The sequence below is a fragment of the Astyanax mexicanus genome, chromosome 12 (assembly GCF_023375975.1).
Source record: "Astyanax mexicanus isolate ESR-SI-001 chromosome 12, AstMex3_surface, whole genome shotgun sequence".
In the NCBI taxonomy this organism is placed as follows: Eukaryota; Metazoa; Chordata; class Actinopteri; order Characiformes; family Acestrorhamphidae; genus Astyanax; species Astyanax mexicanus.
In genome coordinates, this window is record NC_064419.1 from 1164321 (window position 1) to 1183333 (window position 19013).

General features: G+C 38.0%; 2 protein-coding genes across 11 annotated transcripts in view; one reads left to right on the forward strand and one right to left on the reverse strand.

Moving 5' to 3' along the window:
- Positions 1-11698, forward strand: part of LOC103035951 (tight junction protein ZO-2) — a 117848-nt gene extending 106150 nt beyond the window's left edge. For 9 of the 10 annotated variants that reach the window (XM_049485821.1, XM_049485822.1, XM_022670579.2 and 6 more), the window contains 9 exons: positions 2204-2299; positions 2606-2685; positions 3539-3749; positions 4759-4859; positions 5436-5657; positions 7650-7769; positions 8305-8742; positions 9666-9751; positions 10775-11698. In XM_049485821.1, coding sequence (XP_049341778.1) covers positions 2204-2299; positions 2606-2685; positions 3539-3749; positions 4759-4859; positions 5436-5657; positions 7650-7769; positions 8305-8742; positions 9666-9751; positions 10775-10952 — 1532 coding nt within the window. In that variant the 3' untranslated portion in view covers positions 10953-11698. Of the gene's footprint in view, positions 1-2203; positions 2300-2605; positions 2686-3538; positions 3750-4758; positions 4860-5435; positions 5658-7649; positions 7770-8304; positions 8743-9665; positions 9752-10774 lie in introns of those variants that run through there. The other variant, XM_049485824.1, reaches the window with a different exon arrangement.
- Positions 11699-14149: 2451 nt separating this feature from the next.
- Positions 14150-15575, reverse strand: pierce1 (piercer of microtubule wall 1). Its single transcript, XM_007229097.4, has 3 exons — positions 15272-15575; positions 14581-14659; positions 14150-14497 (listed from the first exon to the last, which is right to left on the reverse strand). Exons 1-3 carry the CDS (start codon positions 15409-15411, stop codon positions 14306-14308), a joined length of 411 nt encoding a protein of 136 aa, XP_007229159.2. The 5' UTR covers positions 15412-15575; the 3' UTR covers positions 14150-14305.
- Between the last annotated feature and the right edge of the window lie 3438 nt (positions 15576-19013).

Sequence of the window (19013 nt, forward strand, 5' to 3'; positions counted from 1 at the left end):
ATATATCACGATATTTCATATGAAAATATATATATATATTTCAAGAATACACTACTGCAACAAAATTAATATAAAATTGCATTACTGCATACATTATGATATGACATGTCCCTAATTTTATCAGATTTTTTTATTCTTGTATTTTGAATATCTTTATTTATCCAGGATTAAAGTATTAATAAATGATACTGGACAGATCTAATCTGTCTCTAGTAGTTTGCTAAAAATAATAATAAGGGGTGTGTGATATAGCACCATATTTTAGGGTATAATATCATCGTTCACCATATTTAAAAATGTTGGAGGTATTAATGCGTACGATATGATATTACAACCCAAGTCCATTTCACACCAGATTTCTCCTTTAAACTGAAAGTTCAGAAAACAGAATGAGATAAAATATAGAAAAGGAGCAGATTTAGAGAACAGGGGATGTTCAGAGGAGCCGTATGAAGGGATAACGGGTCTGTGGAGGATAATTAAGCTGTATTAGATTTAACCGTGAGAGAGAGACAGACAGAGAGAGACAGACAGAGAGAGAGACGCAGTGCTGGGCCTCGGCGAGGTGACAATTCGGACGACGAGAGCATCAGTTTAACGTGCTGGTGGAGGAACTGGGGCTGATTAAACATTTAACAGCCTCGTCAGACCCAACACTGTTCACCCCCAGAGCCTGAGGGATACGTGCACTCACACACACACACTCACACACACACACACACACACACTCAGCATGCTTCACTCGCCCCATTACTGCTAATGCAGGGAGCAGGAGAGGTAAGATTCGGTGGATTTGGTAAACAGTTTAACAACAGAAAAACAGAATTTTGCTTTAACCAGGTTACATTACGCCTTATACAAACATTCACACTGCTGGACCCACATAACACTAGAAGGAAAAAGACTAGCACACGCAGCATTGCAGAGTAGCATCACATCACTAACGCTCGGAGGAAAGCGCAGTGACTCTGGTGGTTCTGATACATCAGCTCACAGACGCAGCCTTGTGCTGATCCACATCACCCCTAGGAGGAGTGATGAGGGGAAAGAGCAAAAGAGCACCATCTACTGTACTGTACCCACCCAGAGAGAGCCATCAGGGCTCCAGCTACTGATGGCAATCAGCATGACCGGGATTCAAACTCCAGCAATCTCCTGATTATAGGGGAAGCACTGTAGAACACGCTGAAACACTCAGTGTAAGTGCCTCATAAAGCTGACTGAGAAAATGCTGCCAACATGTGCAAAGTATAAAATAAATAGGAATCTACCTTCTAATTTTTTAACAGTACTCTTGATTCCAACACTAGACACTTCTTTTGGCACATTTTATGCATCACTGTCAGTAAGTTGTGGAAAACTCGGTGCAAGATGACCATAAATCAAATACAAATTCTGGCAAATATAATTTTTAAACTAATATTTTTTTTTTGCTTAAAAGATTAAGGACTATAGAATCTAAAATAAAAAACAAAAATCTTTGGACACTTTTAAATTTTTAACTTGATGTTCTTTAATTGGAAATAATTGATTTAATGTAAAATTAAATATTTGATGGTGAGTATACTTTGTGTAATGATATGACGATTGTAATGAAATTGTAATAACTTTGTAATGTGCTAAAATGTATTAATAAAGTTTATTTAAAAATGATAAGAGAGAGCGCCATCTACTGTAACCACCCAGAGAGAGCCATCAGGCCTCCGACTACTGATGGCAAGCAGCATGACCGGGATTCAAACCAGCAATCTCCTGATCATAGGGGCAGCGCTTTAGACCACTGGTTATCTGAGTTACTGTAGCCTTTCTGTCAGCTCCAACTTAATCTGTCCAGCGTTTCCTCAAACAGGATGTTTCCATCTGCAGAACTGCCACTCAACTGCATATTTTACACCATTCTAAATAAATTCTATATATCGTTACGCTGGAAATGACAGGAGATCAGCAGCTGCAGAAATAATCATATCAAACACCAACATCATGCTCTGCTCAGTATCACTGACAGCTGATGTGAACATTACCTGAAGCTGCATAATGTTCTGCAGCACTGAGCTTCTGACACATGAGTGGCTGATTAGATAATTGTTCCTAATAGCGTGTTCAGTGCTCAGGGAGGGTAAATTCACTGTACTGCAGATCCTGTGAGCAGGATTGGCTGCTGAACCCTGGTTCTGGTTCTGATCTCTCTTCCTCTCTGCTGTAGCTGGATTCAGGAGACCCGTGGTGCTGTTTGGACCCATAGCCGACGCTGCCAGTGAGAAACTGGCCACTGAGCTCCCAGATGAGTTTGTTGTTGCCAGTGAGTATCACTACTGTCTTAAGTATCAGTGAGTTTCTATCAGATTTAATGGTTTTTTAAGTGTTTTTCCATAGAGAGGTCTTCTAAATACCAGTCAAAAGCTTGCACTCAATCTCTCCTACATGAAATTAATACTGAGACAGATGCCACTGTAGACAAAAATCAATTTTTCAAGTTTTTTTCATGTTTTTTCATGTTTTCTACAGTTTTTTACTGTTCATGCTGTGGCTGATGTGTGTAAAGTAGAATAATAAGCCTGGGAAGAACAGTGTTTACTGTTCTATGTTTTGTGTTTTGCTTCATCAGAAACTGAACCCAAAGATGCTGGATCAGAGAAGTCTTCCGGGGTGGTGCGTCTCAATACCATCCGACAGATTATCGAACAGGTAACACACACACTAACACACACACACACACACACATATACGAAACTGTACTTTTTTTTAGTGTTTGCATATTTAGAGTGGAATTAACCTACCAGCTTCACTCCTGTTTTAACTCAGTGATCTTTGGGGAATTCTTGTTGTTTGCGCTGTTAAAGGTGTACTTTTCCCGTCGTTACGATAGCAAAGACACACTGAAATGCCATAAATCAATCAAGCTGCTCGGTGTGCGGTCGTAATACTAAAGTTCAAGATGCTTCATAGACTGCATCTTTCCAGAAATAAATTGGCAAGATTATAAACCAATATTGATCTAATTTGCCTTTTGGCATTTGTGATTCATTCTTATTTTTCTGATTGATGTATTATATATATATATTTTTTTATATATAATATTTTTTAACACTTTTATATACGATTAACTAATGATTAATAACTGTTATATCTCACATTTTAAGGAACTAAAAAGTTGCTATCACATTTGTAAATAATAATAAACATAATGCATTGACAATAATTTGCACGGTTTAAAATGAGCAATTTATTAATGTTCAAATTCTGATGAGCTCATTAATGATTTACTAACATTTTTAATATGGATATCCATGCTAATAAATATCATGTCATGTGTGAGCATTTGTTAATATTTTATTCTGATGAACCACGGCTTTATTCACATCTACTGATCATTAGTTAAAATATATATATTAATGAAAGTTATTATAAAGTGTTACTATATTTATTTACCTGTCCTTTGTTCAGGTGTTTTTGTATGTATTTGTGTGTTATTGAATAACCAATTAAAATACTCTATTATTAATAATAATAATAATAATAAATGATGAACTCTGTGCAGGATAAGCACGCCCTGCTAGATGTGACGCCGAAAGCCGTAGACACGCTGAACTACACTCAGTGGTACCCCATCGTCATCTTCTTCAACCCGGACAGTAAACATGGAGTGAAGGCCATGAGGCAGAGGATCATGCCTAATTCTAACCGCAGTGCCCGAAAGCTCTTCGACCAGGCGCTCAAGCTCAGGAAATCCTGCTCACACCTCTTCACCGGTCAGTCCCACAACACCACACCTCTCCCAAATCATCAGAGCTCCTTATAATCCGCTGCTCCTTATGTATGAATTCTACCAGTCATGTATTAAGGAGCAGTAAAGACACTCCACTGAGGTACAGAGTTATACAGGAGTTTCAGTGAAGTTCTCCAGCACTGAGACTGGAGCAGTATTAGCATTAGCAATACCTGCTAACCACATGCTAGCACTAGCTCTTTAGCAGTTCAGAGGTGTGTTTTATCGGCTTGTAGCCTGTAGCCTGGGTTCCTCAGTGTAGCGCTGTCGGCCGGCAGTTAGCTGCTAATGCTAATGCTAATGCTGCTGCGCCCAGCCTTAGTGTAAATCTGGAAATCTAAGACATCCAGCATTCGGTTGACTTTAAAAGAAAATGTTAGATTTTTTAAGAATTACAGTTTTGTTTACTTGACTTAGCTTTCTATACAGAGTATATAGATTTGGATCCTCCAAATTGCTTTTAATAGACCATCCGCATTTTAACAAAGGTGTGAAAAGTATCTCCATTCATTACTCTGTAGGTAGAAGTATAGATAGTGTTTAATAAAATACTTCTGTAGAAGTTGAAGAAATATCAACTCAAGCTTTTTACTCTTTAAGTGGTTTTAAAACTACTTAAAGTATAAAAGTAAAAGTAATGTAAGAGGACAAAAGCTTAGGGAGTGCCACTATAGTGCAAAATTACTACTTTACTAAGGTAACTTAGTATTTATACCTCTTTAATTGACACCTATAATTTATACATTAATAATTTTACATTTATCACATCTAATAAGAGCTTGACTGTAAATGTGATTCATATTCCATATGATGCAGGAATTTACAGAGCGATTTTAGCAGTCGATGGAGACGCAGTTAGATAAATAGATCAATAGGTGAAGCTGGAGAACAGAGGAGCCAGATCGAAATGTCTTGATTTACTCTCTCTCTCTCTCTCTGTTCTCTCTCTCTCTCTCCTTGGCCTCCGTTTCCTCTGCTATTTGTTGTGCTAGCTGTTATCGACCTGAACGCAGCCAACGATGCGTGGTACGGCAGTGTGAAGGAGTGTATTCGGCAGCAGCAGACGCAGGCGGTGTGGGTGTCTGAGGGGAAGGTAAAGAGCAGACGCTTCTCCATCACGCTCCATAAATCAGCGCATCACCTCTCCACCCACTCGCACTCTCTCCATCCATTCATCTTCCCTCACTTTATCTCTCTCATTCTCTCTAGCAGTCAGATCCACACTGAAAAAAATGATGAGTAAAATTTACGGAAAAAAAGTTTTGCGAAAAAAAAGTTTACTAAAAGAAAGGATTGACTGAAGTTCAGTTCACTTATTTACTCTGTGTAACTCTATTTAAGTCTTAAAACCGAGTTGAAGTTACTTACATTTATCTGAAATTAAATTTACTTAAAAAAATAAATGCAGAAAGTTGTGAAACTTTTACATAAATTTTACTCATGATTTTTTTTCAGTGAATTCTATACTATATTTATCTCATTAATGCACACCTTCTTTTTCCTCTCTCACACTAGAGACTCACACTAGTCATTCTTTATTTCTGTGCTGTTTTTACTGTTCATCTTTCTTTGGTGGTGCTCTACAGCTTTCTTTTTGTTTTTGTTCTTTTTGTTCTTTTTTTCTTTTCGCTCCTCTCTGTACACAAGATCCATCATGTGTCTCTTTTAGCTGGACGGGACAGAGAGGGACCTTGATCTTCACGATGATCGCATGTCTTATCTGTCGGCCATGAGCGCCGACTATCTGAGCATGGACAGCCGCGTGACCAGCGACTACGACGACACGGCGGACGAGGGCGGGACCAACACCGATAACGAGCTCGACGAGCCAATCGAGCGCCAGAGAGTCTCGGCCATCAGCAGATCCTCTGAGCCCGTCATGCCAGAGGAGGTCAGAGAGCACACGCAATCACACACACACACACACACACACACACAAACATTACACACACACACACATTACACACACACTAACACATTAACACACACACTAACACACTAACATTACACACACACACACACATTACACACACACACACACATTAACACACACACTAACACATTACACACACTAACACATTACACACACACACACATTACACACACACTAACACATTAACACACACACACACACACAAACATTACACACACACACACACATTACACACACACACACACATTAACACACACACTAACACATTACACACACTAACACATTACACACACACACACACATTAACACACACACTAACACATTACACACACTCAAACTAACACACACACATGGATGGATGGATGGATGGATGGATGGATGGATGGATGGTGCACAAGAACTGCATTAAAGTGATACATTTACATCCCTAAAGCACACACACATCATGACACATGCACACACACACACACACACCATGATATGCACACACACACACACACACACACACATCAACCATCACATGACTAATGCAGGGGAAGGTTAAAAAGGCACACATGCCATTAGTCTTATAGACCATTTGTACACTCACTTACACACTCACACACATTAACACACGCACACACACTCACACACACAAACATACACACACATAAACACACACTCACACACACACTCACACACACACTGTTGTTTCTCATAGTTGCCGTGGTCAGCAGCATGTCAGCTTGGCCTCTAAGGAAAGACAGAGGAGGTCACGGCTGCAGGGAAACACACACCAACAGCATACACAAGCACGAGAGACCACACACACCCACACACACACACACATATACACACCATCACCAACAACTTACTTATCACCACTGTATCAGTTTCACTTCATACATGAGGAAAGTCATTTACTCCCCTCTCTCTCTCTGGAGACTCAGAGACCCTCAGCATTATGATAATGAGATGAGTAGCACAAGGTAACACACACACTCACACACACACACACACACACATATACACACACACACACACACATATACACACACACTCTTACACACAGGCTGCTTTTATTTATCACAGTTCCTCTGAATCACAGCCCATATATACAGTATATATGAGTGAGTGCAGTCTGTCTGCCCCCTGCTGTTCAGTGCTTGTAATTACAGCATGCCTGGGTCACATGCAGTAATGCACAATCCTGCATTATAAAGGGGAATAATCTGTGTAATTCAGCTGTTTTAGTGTTAATAACAGCATTCGGAGTGGTTTCATGTAATCTGATCCATTTTAGAGCATCGTATTGAGGCTGCTGTGGTGATGGGAACTAAATATCCCATTGTATTTATTCAGTAGTAAAAAATGTTTGGGCACCCCTGATCATTTTCATGATTTTCCTTTATAAATCATCGGTTGTTCAGATCAGCAATCCTAGGTTAATATATCATATATTGATATGATGAACACAGTGATATTTGAGAAGTGAAATGAAGTTTATAGGATTTACAGAAAGTTTGCAATAATTCTTTAAACATAATTAGGCAGGAGCATAAATTTGGGCACCCCTTTGTCGTTTTATTGATTTGATCACATTTAGCATTAACTATTGGAACACAAAACTAGTTTGATAAGGTCAGAAACAGGTGAATCCAGTTATGAGAAAGAGGGTTAAGGTGCCAATTGCAAGTTTTTCTCCTCTTATCACTGAAAAGTTGCAACTTTTACTCTTTAAAATGACTGATGAAGATGTGAATGTGTTTATATTTCATGATGAGTGGACCAATAGAAAAGCTCCACACTGACTCCCAGTGAAAGCTTAAAAGGTTTTTTTCTTCTGCTGTTAAATTTCCATTTTTGGAAATTATAAATCCATGTAAAAATTACTTTTTTTATATAGAGCCATAGTGCAGTAGCTGTGTGTGGTTCTGGTCCGGTGCCCTCTGACCTCTGCCTGCTCCGCAGATCCTCAGGAAGTCCAGCCCGGAGATCCGGTTCCACTCCCGAGCCGGCGTGGCCAGCAGAGCGCCGCAGAGCGAGGGCAGCCCCCCCGTGATGTCCACCTTCCTCCCCGACCCCTCCAAGGTAAGGGCTGCGTCCAGACCTGATCTGACTCTTAAAGATGCTGTGATTGGTCGATTCTGAGCTGTTTCCTCTCTGTAGACTGTTGACTGTTTAGCTGTACTTCAGAAGTAGCATAAAGAGTCCAAAGCACTGCCACTATTATCAGGCAGTGGTTCAAATCCCGGTCATGCAGCTTGCCATCAGCTGCCGGAGCCCCAAGAGAGCACAGTTGGTCTTGCTCTCTCTCTCTGGGTGGGTACAGTACAGTAGATGGCGCTCTTTCTTTGCCCTCATAACTCTTAGGGTGATGTGGATCAGCACAAGGCTGCGTCTGTGAGCTGATGTATCAGAACCGAGATTACAATTAAAGAACAGGGTGAAAAGAGGATAATAATACAGTATTCAGAGAAGCAGAAGCACTACAATAATCAGGTTCTGCTTACCTTAGTATGTTTTTGGGCCTCCAAGCATGGAGCTAAACACCCCTGACTTGAGTTGATGCATGAATAGACCTTCTGACTCTAATACCTAATGCTCAGAACACCTTGTCTCTCAGGTGAAGCTACTAGCTCAAGGGGAAGCATCACGTGGGCACTACAACCCAGTCCGGATCTACGACCATCAGTCCAACCAGCCCCCCAACAGCCCTGTAGCCATTCCAACCAACAGCCCAGCAATCAACGCCACCATCATCCCAACCAGCAACCCAACCAGCAACCCGGGGAACCACCTGGTCAGCCACGAACCCCTCCGGCTCCACGACTCGCCCACCAAACCCCCACCACCCCCCGTATCTCTAAAGCCCTCCTCCGTCTCCCGCACCTCCAGAGGGCCAGCGGAAAGCCCACCCCTCAGGGACCATGAGCCCCCAGACGTGAGCCCCGAGGACCCGTCCAAGAGGTCCTTCATGGGCAAACTGAGAGCCTTCGAGAAGATGGACCACATCGCCCGGGCACAGAGGGTACTGGAGCTACAGGAGGCACAGAACGCTCGGGTAAAGAGAGTGATGAATTTATTTTTTTAAACTGTGTTTTTATTGTTAGTTGTTTTCATTTAGTAAACATAGTTCAGTAATAATGACATACAACCAACCTGTCAGAAACGAGCATAACAAACAAGAGGGGATGCCTAATCAGTAACAGGTACTTTTAGGTGACGGTCATTGCTTGCATTAATGGTTCCCAGTTTTTTTTAAGAATAAATTCAGTCGTAACTGTAGTTTTGCTGTAATTTTTTCCATAATGAAGACATTTTTTACCATTTCTCTCCATTGTGTTATTTTAGGTGGTTGTGGTTTAAGCCAGGAGGTTGTTATCGTTTTATTTTGTTTTTGCTATTAAAAGCAATATTCTCAATAAATAGATCAAATTTCCTTCAATCATATCGTGTGAGAGTATACCTAAAATAACAAGGGCTGGGTCTAAAGTAAGTTTAATATCATACCAAGATCATTTTAATCTCTTTTAACACCTTATCCCAAAATTCTGAGATTTTTGGACAATTCCAGAATATATGAGTAAAATCCCCCACCCTCCACAATTTCTCCAGCATAATTCAGATGAATATCTCTATTTTTATGTAATCAAAGGGGTGTTAAAATATCTCATTTTTATTTCCCTATTATTTAGTTTATATCCTGTTTTAAATGTGTCCTCCCATTTGTTGTCTCTAATTATAATATCTACCTTTACAATTTCTTGGTTAAAAACTGTATGAACCCTGCCATAAACACACTCCTAAACATTGTAAAAAGCCTTCCTAGAAGAGTTAAAGCTGTTATAGCTCAATGGGATGTCAATCAAGTTAAAAAAAATATGCATGCTCATGCAAAGACAGACGAGGGAATATTTTTGGTAATAAAGTGTATTTTAATATAAAAAGAGATAATAATTATAATCTTTCTGATGTTCTGTTAAGGTGGAGATTGCACAGAAGCACCCAGACATCTATGCTGTCCCAATAAAAGCCCAGAAACTGGACCACAGCAGACCACAGCCTATTGGGTAAGATCTTGGTTTCTCCCCTCGGGATCAGAAATGTTTCCATGACCCAAAAAGACACCTGCTCCTGGCGTCGGACGGGTCTGTCCAAATTCGCCCCCAACCATGATCCAGTGTCCCCGACTGAACTCGTGAGGCAGGGATGGATTAATCAGCTCTTAGCCCCTGGGTATAACACCAACCCCCCCCCACCACCCAGCTCAACACACACACACCCACACACTCACACATACACACACACTCCATTAATCTGAGCATGCTCACTGAGTATGTAAAAGGCAGGCTTACCTCATCTCTGGGCCCAAATCTTACACATCGAAGCCTATTTTATATGAGTTTATACACTAAAACTAAATCTTCACGTAAGCATTTAAAATAAGCATTTAGAATTATAATTAAACAACTATTTAAATATTCAACAGATACTGCACAGATATAAAACTATATACTGTGCATTATTTTTTTTTCACTTGTAAAAATACCCTGTCTCGCATTAGAACAGATGCAAAAAGTAAAATAAAATAAAAATACAGTAAAAAAAAAAGTGGTCAGAGTAACGATTATTCATTTCATTTTCTGACCGTTGTACAAAATAGAAAGTACAAAAATAGAAAATTGAATGTAAAAACTGTAAAAAAGATTATTTATTTTATTTTTATGTAGTGCAGTGTACAAGAAATAAGTTTACATCCTGGTCATGCAGCCTGGCATCAGCTGCCGGAGCCCCGAGAGAGTTTGTCAGTTGGTACAGTACAGTAGATGGCGCTCTCTCTTTCCCCTATTCATCACTCCTAAGGGTGATGTGGATCAGCACAAGGCTGCATCTGTGAGCTGATGTATCAGAACCACCAGAGTCGCTGCGCTTTCCTCTGAGGCGTGTGCTAGTCTTCTTCACCCTCCTGGTGTTGGAGCATCACTAGTGATGGGGGGGGGGAGTCCTAATGAAAATCGTAAATTGTGGAGAAAATGGATTCAAAATTAGAAATAAATATATAAAAAATCTATAAACTCTGTTCTGTTCCGCAGATCCAGCTCACGGCCGGAGCCCCAGACTCCTCCCTCCAGAGCGCCGTACTCGGAGAACTGTCCGCCCTGCCCCGGCAAAGAGGAGGGGGGGGGGGAGGAGCACAGGCGGCGGGCGGCTGACCAATCCAAGCTCGGCTATTATCCAGACGCACACAAATATCAGGACACAGAGCTGTAGAGCCTCCGTCAGCTTCAGCTCCACACATTCTCCACCATTCCACCAGGCTCCGGCCTGCACCCGACTGCTGCACCCGACTGCTGCACCCGACCGCTGCTGCTGCTGCTGCTGCTGCTGCTGCTGCGACACGGAAGCCTTTCTGCGTTTACTTTCCTCACACTGCCCTCGCTTCCTTCCTTTTTCACTTCAGAGAAGAGCTCTATTTTTCCCTCATATTTCTTTTAAAATATATATATAAATATATATACTCATATACAGTGGTGTGAAAAAGTATTTGCCTCCTACAGATTTCCTTTGTTTTTGCTTTGTTCTTTGTCATACTGATATTTTTCTGATTATCAAACAAACTTTAATACCAGACTAAAGCCCTGTCCAGACTTCTACTCTTTAGTGATAAAACTCCGCATCCGGACTGCAATTGAAAAAACAGGAGGACCAGTGAGTTTTTCAAGGCCTTTTCTGGGTCACATGACATCATCGCAGTTCAGTAGCTCCTCCATTTCCACTCAATGTTGTGTTTTTTTTTTTTTACGTGGATCTCTATGGAAACGAGCTGCGCCCAAAGTTTACAGTAATTACGGTACGCAGCAGTAGACAAATAGCTATTCTGCTGTTTTATTACAGGCGAGGAGACGAAACTCTAGATAATTTAGCCTGTAATTTTTTATCTCAGAGGACGTCTGAGAAAAACACGTACATGATCGTTCTGGACGGGAATAAAAAAACATCACAGATGATAAAAAAAAAACTAAAAAAGAGAGAAAATTACAGCAGAACCCCCTGAGAAACTAATCCCATCCAGATAGGGCTGAAGATAATCTGAGTAAATATATATATATTTTTTTTGTTATATTTACTCAGGTTCTCAGTTATCTTTTTCTAATATTAACGTTTTTTATTTAAAAAAAAACAAATGTAAGTATGACAAAAAAGCAACAACAATAGAAATTTGTAAGGGGGCAAAAAAAAAAATAAAATTCACGTCGCTGTATATAAATGCAATATTTATGTTTTTCCTTCATCTTGAAGGACGGAGCCACTTTTTTCTTGCCTATGCAACTAATTTCAATTTCTGCAATTTCAGTTTCTGCAGAGCGACCGAGTCTTTATACCGACCTCACGCCTGGAGTCGTGTGCAACTAACCAGCTTTATTTTGGGTTGTTTTTACGGTTTGTTTGCTGCGTGAGCCTGCGTGAGATACTTCCTCTCAGCCTTCCATCGTTTCTTCTGATCACGCGAGTGTATGGGTGTATAAAAATACGATACACTGGATTTTGTTACGACGTTTTGAAGTGCCTTTTACTTTCTGACTGAGACGGAGGCTCGGTGGACCTGACAATCCATCCCTCCGGACAATAAAACCTTCTGCTGCTCACAAGCTTCCAGGACAAACAGGGAAAACAGAAAAACAAAATACGACACCAAAACCCTTAATACTGTAATACTGTTCACCTGCCGCCCTCGTCTTCACTGTTCCAGCAACAGCCGGGAGTGATGGAGGCCTGCGGAGTCCCGTTTCCCACCACCTGGCTGAAGTTTGGAGATGTGTGTGTGATGTATGTGTATGTGAGAGAGCGAGAGAATGCGTGAGAGAGAGAGCGAAAGTGCGAGAGAGTGAGATAGAAAGAGATCTATGGTTGTAATTTGTTCGATCTTGCTGTTGTCGCAGCTACGTATATATATTTGTACCATCCTCACCCACAGAGTTCGGTTTTGTTTTTACTCCGCTTTGTTATATGTTGGTCTTCTGTTCCTCCTCCACACATTGATTAAAAAGTGCTTTTATAACTCATGAATAATGTTTTTCCACTTTTCGGCTTCCAGTTTGTGTAGATATCGTACGATGAATGAGAGCACAGGACTGGACGTACAGTATCTGTTGAAGTCCGCTACTGTTGAATTTCACACTACGACACCAAATAAAACTAATCTATACTAAAATATATCTGCTGAATGTGTGTATTTTTATCAGCTGTCCTCGAAAATAGTGATCACCCATCGCAAATTAAGTTTATTAAGTAAAACAATCAAATAAAACTACTTACCTTCTTCAAATCCCACCTAATACTTTCTATAGGTTTAAAGTATCCAAGTGCATAAAACACCTCAAATGAATTTCCACCTTAAGATTGCCCTTAAAAATCCCTTCCAGATAACAATGTTCAAAATTTTCTGAGCCCCGCCCCTATTTCAGTAGTGTGTTCTGATTGCACAGTGATTTCATTTCATTTTGGCATTAATACCACAATGCTCCTAGATGAACTGCAATCCTGTGCATTGTGATTTGCTTTTAAACATTTGCAGTGGAAAACAATGCTGTTGTTTTTGATTTAAAGCATTTTAAGTGCAATTCTGACACACATTTAGTGTTAGGGTTTTGAAAATGTCAATTCTTTTGTATTGTTTTTTTAATTAGAGAGATCAAATGCAGTGAAATGTGATGTAATAGTAATAGAGGTTTCATTTTGGCTCGTTTTCTGCATGTTAGTGAGGAAAAGCAATGGATTTTAAAGATTGCATTTACATTTTTTCTACGGCAGTGATTGCTTTTTAATTTGGCACTAATTTCTCTACATATCTAAGGGCTTTTTTTTTAAAGGGAAATAATCAAAACCCCTTAAATGTTTAACTTTTTAAAGTGTTGCATAAAGTCACTTAAGGCTCTATTCCCTTAGAATTATTTAAAAGACCCAAAATCTGACCTTAAAACCCGAAAAACAGAATATGGTTGAGTTTTTGAGATTAATAAGTTATATAAAAGCCAACGATTATGAATTCATCAGGCAGGATTGCCACAAAATAAGTTAAAAAATAAGAATTATTTTAATGTAAAGTAAGAGCAAACAGCAGGAGCAGGTGTGTGTGTGTGTGAGAAATACTCATTTTGTTGCAATACAAATGCTAACGTCACAATAAGTAAAACCTTAGGATTAGCCAGCAGACTTTGTTTTAAGGAGAGATCTGTACCTACTGTCAGTGGCAGATCAGGAAAATGTAAGCACTGTCAAATAATGAGTTTTGTGTTTTTATCACAGTTAAATGTGAATTAGTTTGTTAGTTTGTGTTTTGCCATTTTTTATCATGGGCAACATATTATGATAACATCGTCTCGAGAGACGCAGCTCTTAAACACTACATTCTCATACTACTAAGTCTCCCTGAATAGAAACATCAGATAAATGACAAGAACAAAATATTGGGACACTGCTGATTTATTGTGTCTTTTGAAATAAAAATAAAAACTTTATCCCGCATTTGTTTGAAGTTATTGTCTCTTGGGATAATTTTCAGTAATATTTATATTTGTATTGGACTGAAACAGTACAGAATGATGGTAAACGACTGCAGCTCTTCATGTTTCAGCTCCAGTCTCCTGATTTCTCTCAGAGCAGACGGAACGATGGAAGGTAATTCTGTCCTGAAGAACATTGATGGCGTTTGGTCCTGTGATTGGACTTTTCTCCAGTGTCGTGTTGAAGCCGTTATCTTTATACATCCCGCGAGTGTTCTCAGAAAACTTCCGGCAGGTTCCATGGAAGGCAGTCTGAGACAATAAAACAAATGAAATTAAAGTAAAAGTTAATATTCACTCATTATATACTAAGACTGTAGATGATGGAGACTCACTGGCATTTCATGAACCGTTGGCTTCTTACTCCCATAAGTCTGATTGGTTGTTTGGTACAGTGGATGCAACGTCTTCTTACTGCAGATAAAGTTACAGACCCATCAGGTGCCATAATGCAATTATAATGAAATGAACAGGGTTTTTTGTGTGTGTTTTTGTAATTGTGCATTTACACCTATTTAACAATGAGCCAAAACATTACTACCATTCACAGATCAAATAAAAACATTTTGTAATAACAGTGAGTGTCAAGACTATCTTTTTTTTACTATAATATGTAGAGCATTTATTTGCAGAAAATGAGAAATGACTGAAATAACAAAAAAATGCAGAGCTTTTAGATCTCAAATAATGCAAAGAAACTCATATTCATAGTTCATATTCATAAAGTAGTTTTAAGAGTTCAGAAATAATCAATATTTGGTGGAATAACCCTGGTTGGTTTTTAATCACAGTTTTTTTTCATGCATCTTGGCATCATGTTCTTCTCCACCAGTCTTACACACTGCTTTTGGATAACTTTATGCTGCTTTACTCCTGGTGCAAAAATTCAAGCAGTTCAGTTTGGTGGTTTGATGGTTTGTGATCATCCATCTTCCTCTTGATTATATTCCAGAGGTTTTTATTAATTTGGTAAAATGAATAAAGCGCTCTCTTATTTATATATACTCGGGGTTGTGATGAGTTTACCTGTATCCTCTGAGTTTCTCCGGATGGTTGAAGCGCTTTGGGAGGTTTGGTTTTACTCGGTAAAAGTCGCTGGTTCTGCAGGAGTTTTTATCAGGAGAATCTTCAGGTTTCAGCCGCTCAGCAGAAAATTCTTCCTCCATTATCGAGTTTAAATCCTGATTTAATCTTTAATCTCAGGGTTTAGTTTAGGGAGAATACAGTTATTATTATTTAATTACGGGTTTATTTACGCTGCGCTTCTGTACTGGTTGCTACCAACAACTGTAACCAGGTGACGTCACATCCGCTCAGCCCTGTGAACCTACTACTCCCTGCCAAAATAAAACACAACTACCGGCATTAAAAAAAATAATAATAATCGTGATTATTAATTATGGTTATATACAGGATTGTTGTAGTCTGACATTTTTCAGTCATTTTATTTAGGAAAATATGCATAATTAAATGGAGATGTTCAAATTAATACTTGTTTATTTTGTGCTAAAAATTGGCTTTTTGATACTGTTATTTCAATAATAATTAAATATCAATTAAAAAAAATATTTAAATAAATAAATAATCTTATTTTTCTTCATTGTCAAAGTATTGCAGTATACTAATGCAAAGAAACCATGGAGATCCTTTGTGTCTGCTACCTTTTTTTAATACTTTTATTTTTAGATCTATAATGTTTGGTCAAAATAAATAACTATATATTTAACAGTAAAGTAATTTGTTTTAAATTTAAAAACAGTATAAGTAAAAATACCTCTTTTTCAACAATATACAGCACTTTAAAACTAGCGATGTTAATCAGTTTTAGATATTATTTAGATGATTTGTTTCAATTTAGGATTTTCAACAAATTTCTGCACAGTATAGACAGAGAAACCCTCCAGTTAAACCAATGGAAAATCACGATTATGTTGTGATTAAGGGGAATGAATAGAGCCTAATACATCACATCTAAATACAACATCCTGTTTTAAGATTGTAAAAATTAATAGGCATTGCAGTCTGTTATAAAAACAGAATACATTGTGTAATAGAGCAAACAGACCTTTTATTACAAAAAATATTTTTATTTGTTAAGCAGAAACTACATATACAGGATAAAAATCAAGAAAAACATTAAATGTTGCTGTCGTGCAAAAACCTTCAATCTCCAGTTTTGCAGTATTAACTTTTTGCTATAATGGGATTCTGGCAGTTGTTCTTAACATTATTTGTGATGAATAAACCAATGGAAATGCACCAAAATTAATAAAAATAAACACTGACTTCCACTGAAAGTTAAAAAGTTAAAAAGCTATTTTATTTCCTTCACCTGTAAAGTTGAAATTTTAGTTGTTTTTTTTTTTTTTGCATGACGGCAATTAAAACGTGTTATCACACAGAACCACACACAAACACACAAGTACTAAAATAATATATACTAAATATATACTTAAAAATTAAACCCACCCACAAATATACAAAAACCCTTATCAATCAACTCAAACATTCACAAACTGAAAAATAAAAAAAGTTTAACTAAATATCTAATTTTTGTTATAATAAAAAAGCCCATAAACCCAAAGTTCACCTCCTCTAGAGAGTCAAGGTAAGACATTTCAGCATTTATCCAGATACATAAATCAGTTCTAAGCATATAAACATTATTTACTAATACAATTAAGCATAATACTCTTATGTAACAGCACTGCAGCTGTAGTGTTTCTCAGTGCTGGCAGCTCATTGCCTGCCACAGTGCATTATTACTCACGGTACGAGTTTGAGGCAGGCCTAGCGCGTACCAAAAGTAATAATGAGCTGTGCAGCAGGCCAGTTCTCCTCTTCAGTGATCAGCTACACACTTTCCTGACTTCTTATACACAGGAGAATTCAAGCAGAGGCTCCTGTAACAAAATTAAAAAAATGCACAAAAATTAAAAAAGGTTAACTCTTTGATAGGATGTGTGCAAACGTGCAAATACAAATTATATAGTTAGTATATTTAGTATATTTAATATTTAGTACAATACTACTACCACTACTACCACTACTACTACTACTACTACTACTACTAATAATAATAATAATAATAATAATAATAATAATAATAATAATAATAATGTGTGATTATATTATAATATATGATTTTATATAAAATGTTATTAGTTGAGTTAAAATGAAGAAAAGGACAACTGCTCTATATATAGGCAAAAACCATATGCTAAAAGACGTAGTTGGAAACAATGTCGACAGATGGCGCTATTTCGCAAAATCCTAAACCCCAACACTTCCTTTTTTATTTATAAAATTTATTTTTAATAAAAAATAATATTATTTTATTTTTTAGTTGTTAATGTATTTTACATGTATTAATCTCTTCAAATTAGATTTGTAACAAAATAAAAATGCACAAAATAAAAAAAAGATAACTGATAGGATGTGTGCAAATGTGCAAATACGAATTACATATTTAGTACATTTAGTATATTTAATGTTTAGTACACTACTACTACTACTTATAATAATAATAATAATAATAATAATAATAATAATAATAATAATAATAATAATAATTTTACTGTGTAATATTTATCTCTTCAAATTATTTTTATCCCGTTATTTTCCACACCCGTATTCGCACAACCACCGCCTTCCTGTATTTCCATTGGTCGTTCCCTCCTTCCACCTGCGCTGGGATTGGCCCGTGCCTCTTCTCAGCAGAAGAAGGCCGCCGAATTGACCAATAAATGCACAGGAAAAGCGGAGGGGCGGGGTTATGGTATACAGGCGGGAAAAAATATAACCGAGCGCCACTGAGAAATAATAATTTACTGAAAATTCGTGATAAAAATGATTAAAGTCAGAATTAGAGTCAGAATTTCACAATGGAAAAACGGAAAAAAAGACACAGAAGCGTAAAAATATATATTTTTAGTTTAAGTAGTTAAATATTAAATGTAGGTAGTAAGTTAAAGTAGTTAAACAGTTTATTAAAGTAGTTAAATAGTTAATATAGTTAGGCGCTACTGTACCTGCTGTTGTCCGCACCCTCCAGACATCAGAGCTCACTTCAGACCAAAAAATAAAAATAAGTAACTAAGGAGTAAATAAAATAAAAAAACTGAATTGAATAAAAGGAGTAAATAAAATAAAATGAGTACCTAGAATAAAAGGAGTAAACAGAATAGAATAAAAGAAGTAAATAAAATAAAATGAGGAAATAAAATAAAATGAGGAAATAGAATAAAATAAAATGAGTAAACAGAATAAGAGAAGTAAATTAAATAAAAAGAGTAAATAAAATAGAATAAGAGGAGTAAACCCGGTGGGTTGTGGAGTCGTAGCCCGGCTGCTCTGTTCCCTCAGCCGGACTGTAGAGAAATGAAACGCCTCTGTGGCTGAAGAGGTTCTTTTATTCCATCTTCCTGTGGAAGCAGAGACTCGGGACGGTCATTCCCAGACCGGAATTCCTGTGTGTGTTTGGAGCTGATAAAAGTGCTGAGGAGAACAGCCTCCATCCTGCTCACAGCCTCACACACTCCTCATCCTGCTCTCATATACTCACCATCAGAAACCATTTCAGCTCTTAACCTCTCTTTTCTTCTTTATTCTTTATTTAAAACTTCACTCATCATCAGTGTGCAGTCTCACCCACCAGGCCTCCCTTTACTCATGTATTTAGTTATATGTTAATTAATGTCTGGCCCTGTCTGGCCACAGTGTTGTAGGACATAAGAGCAAGTTACCATTTCCTTCACAGCAGTGTATG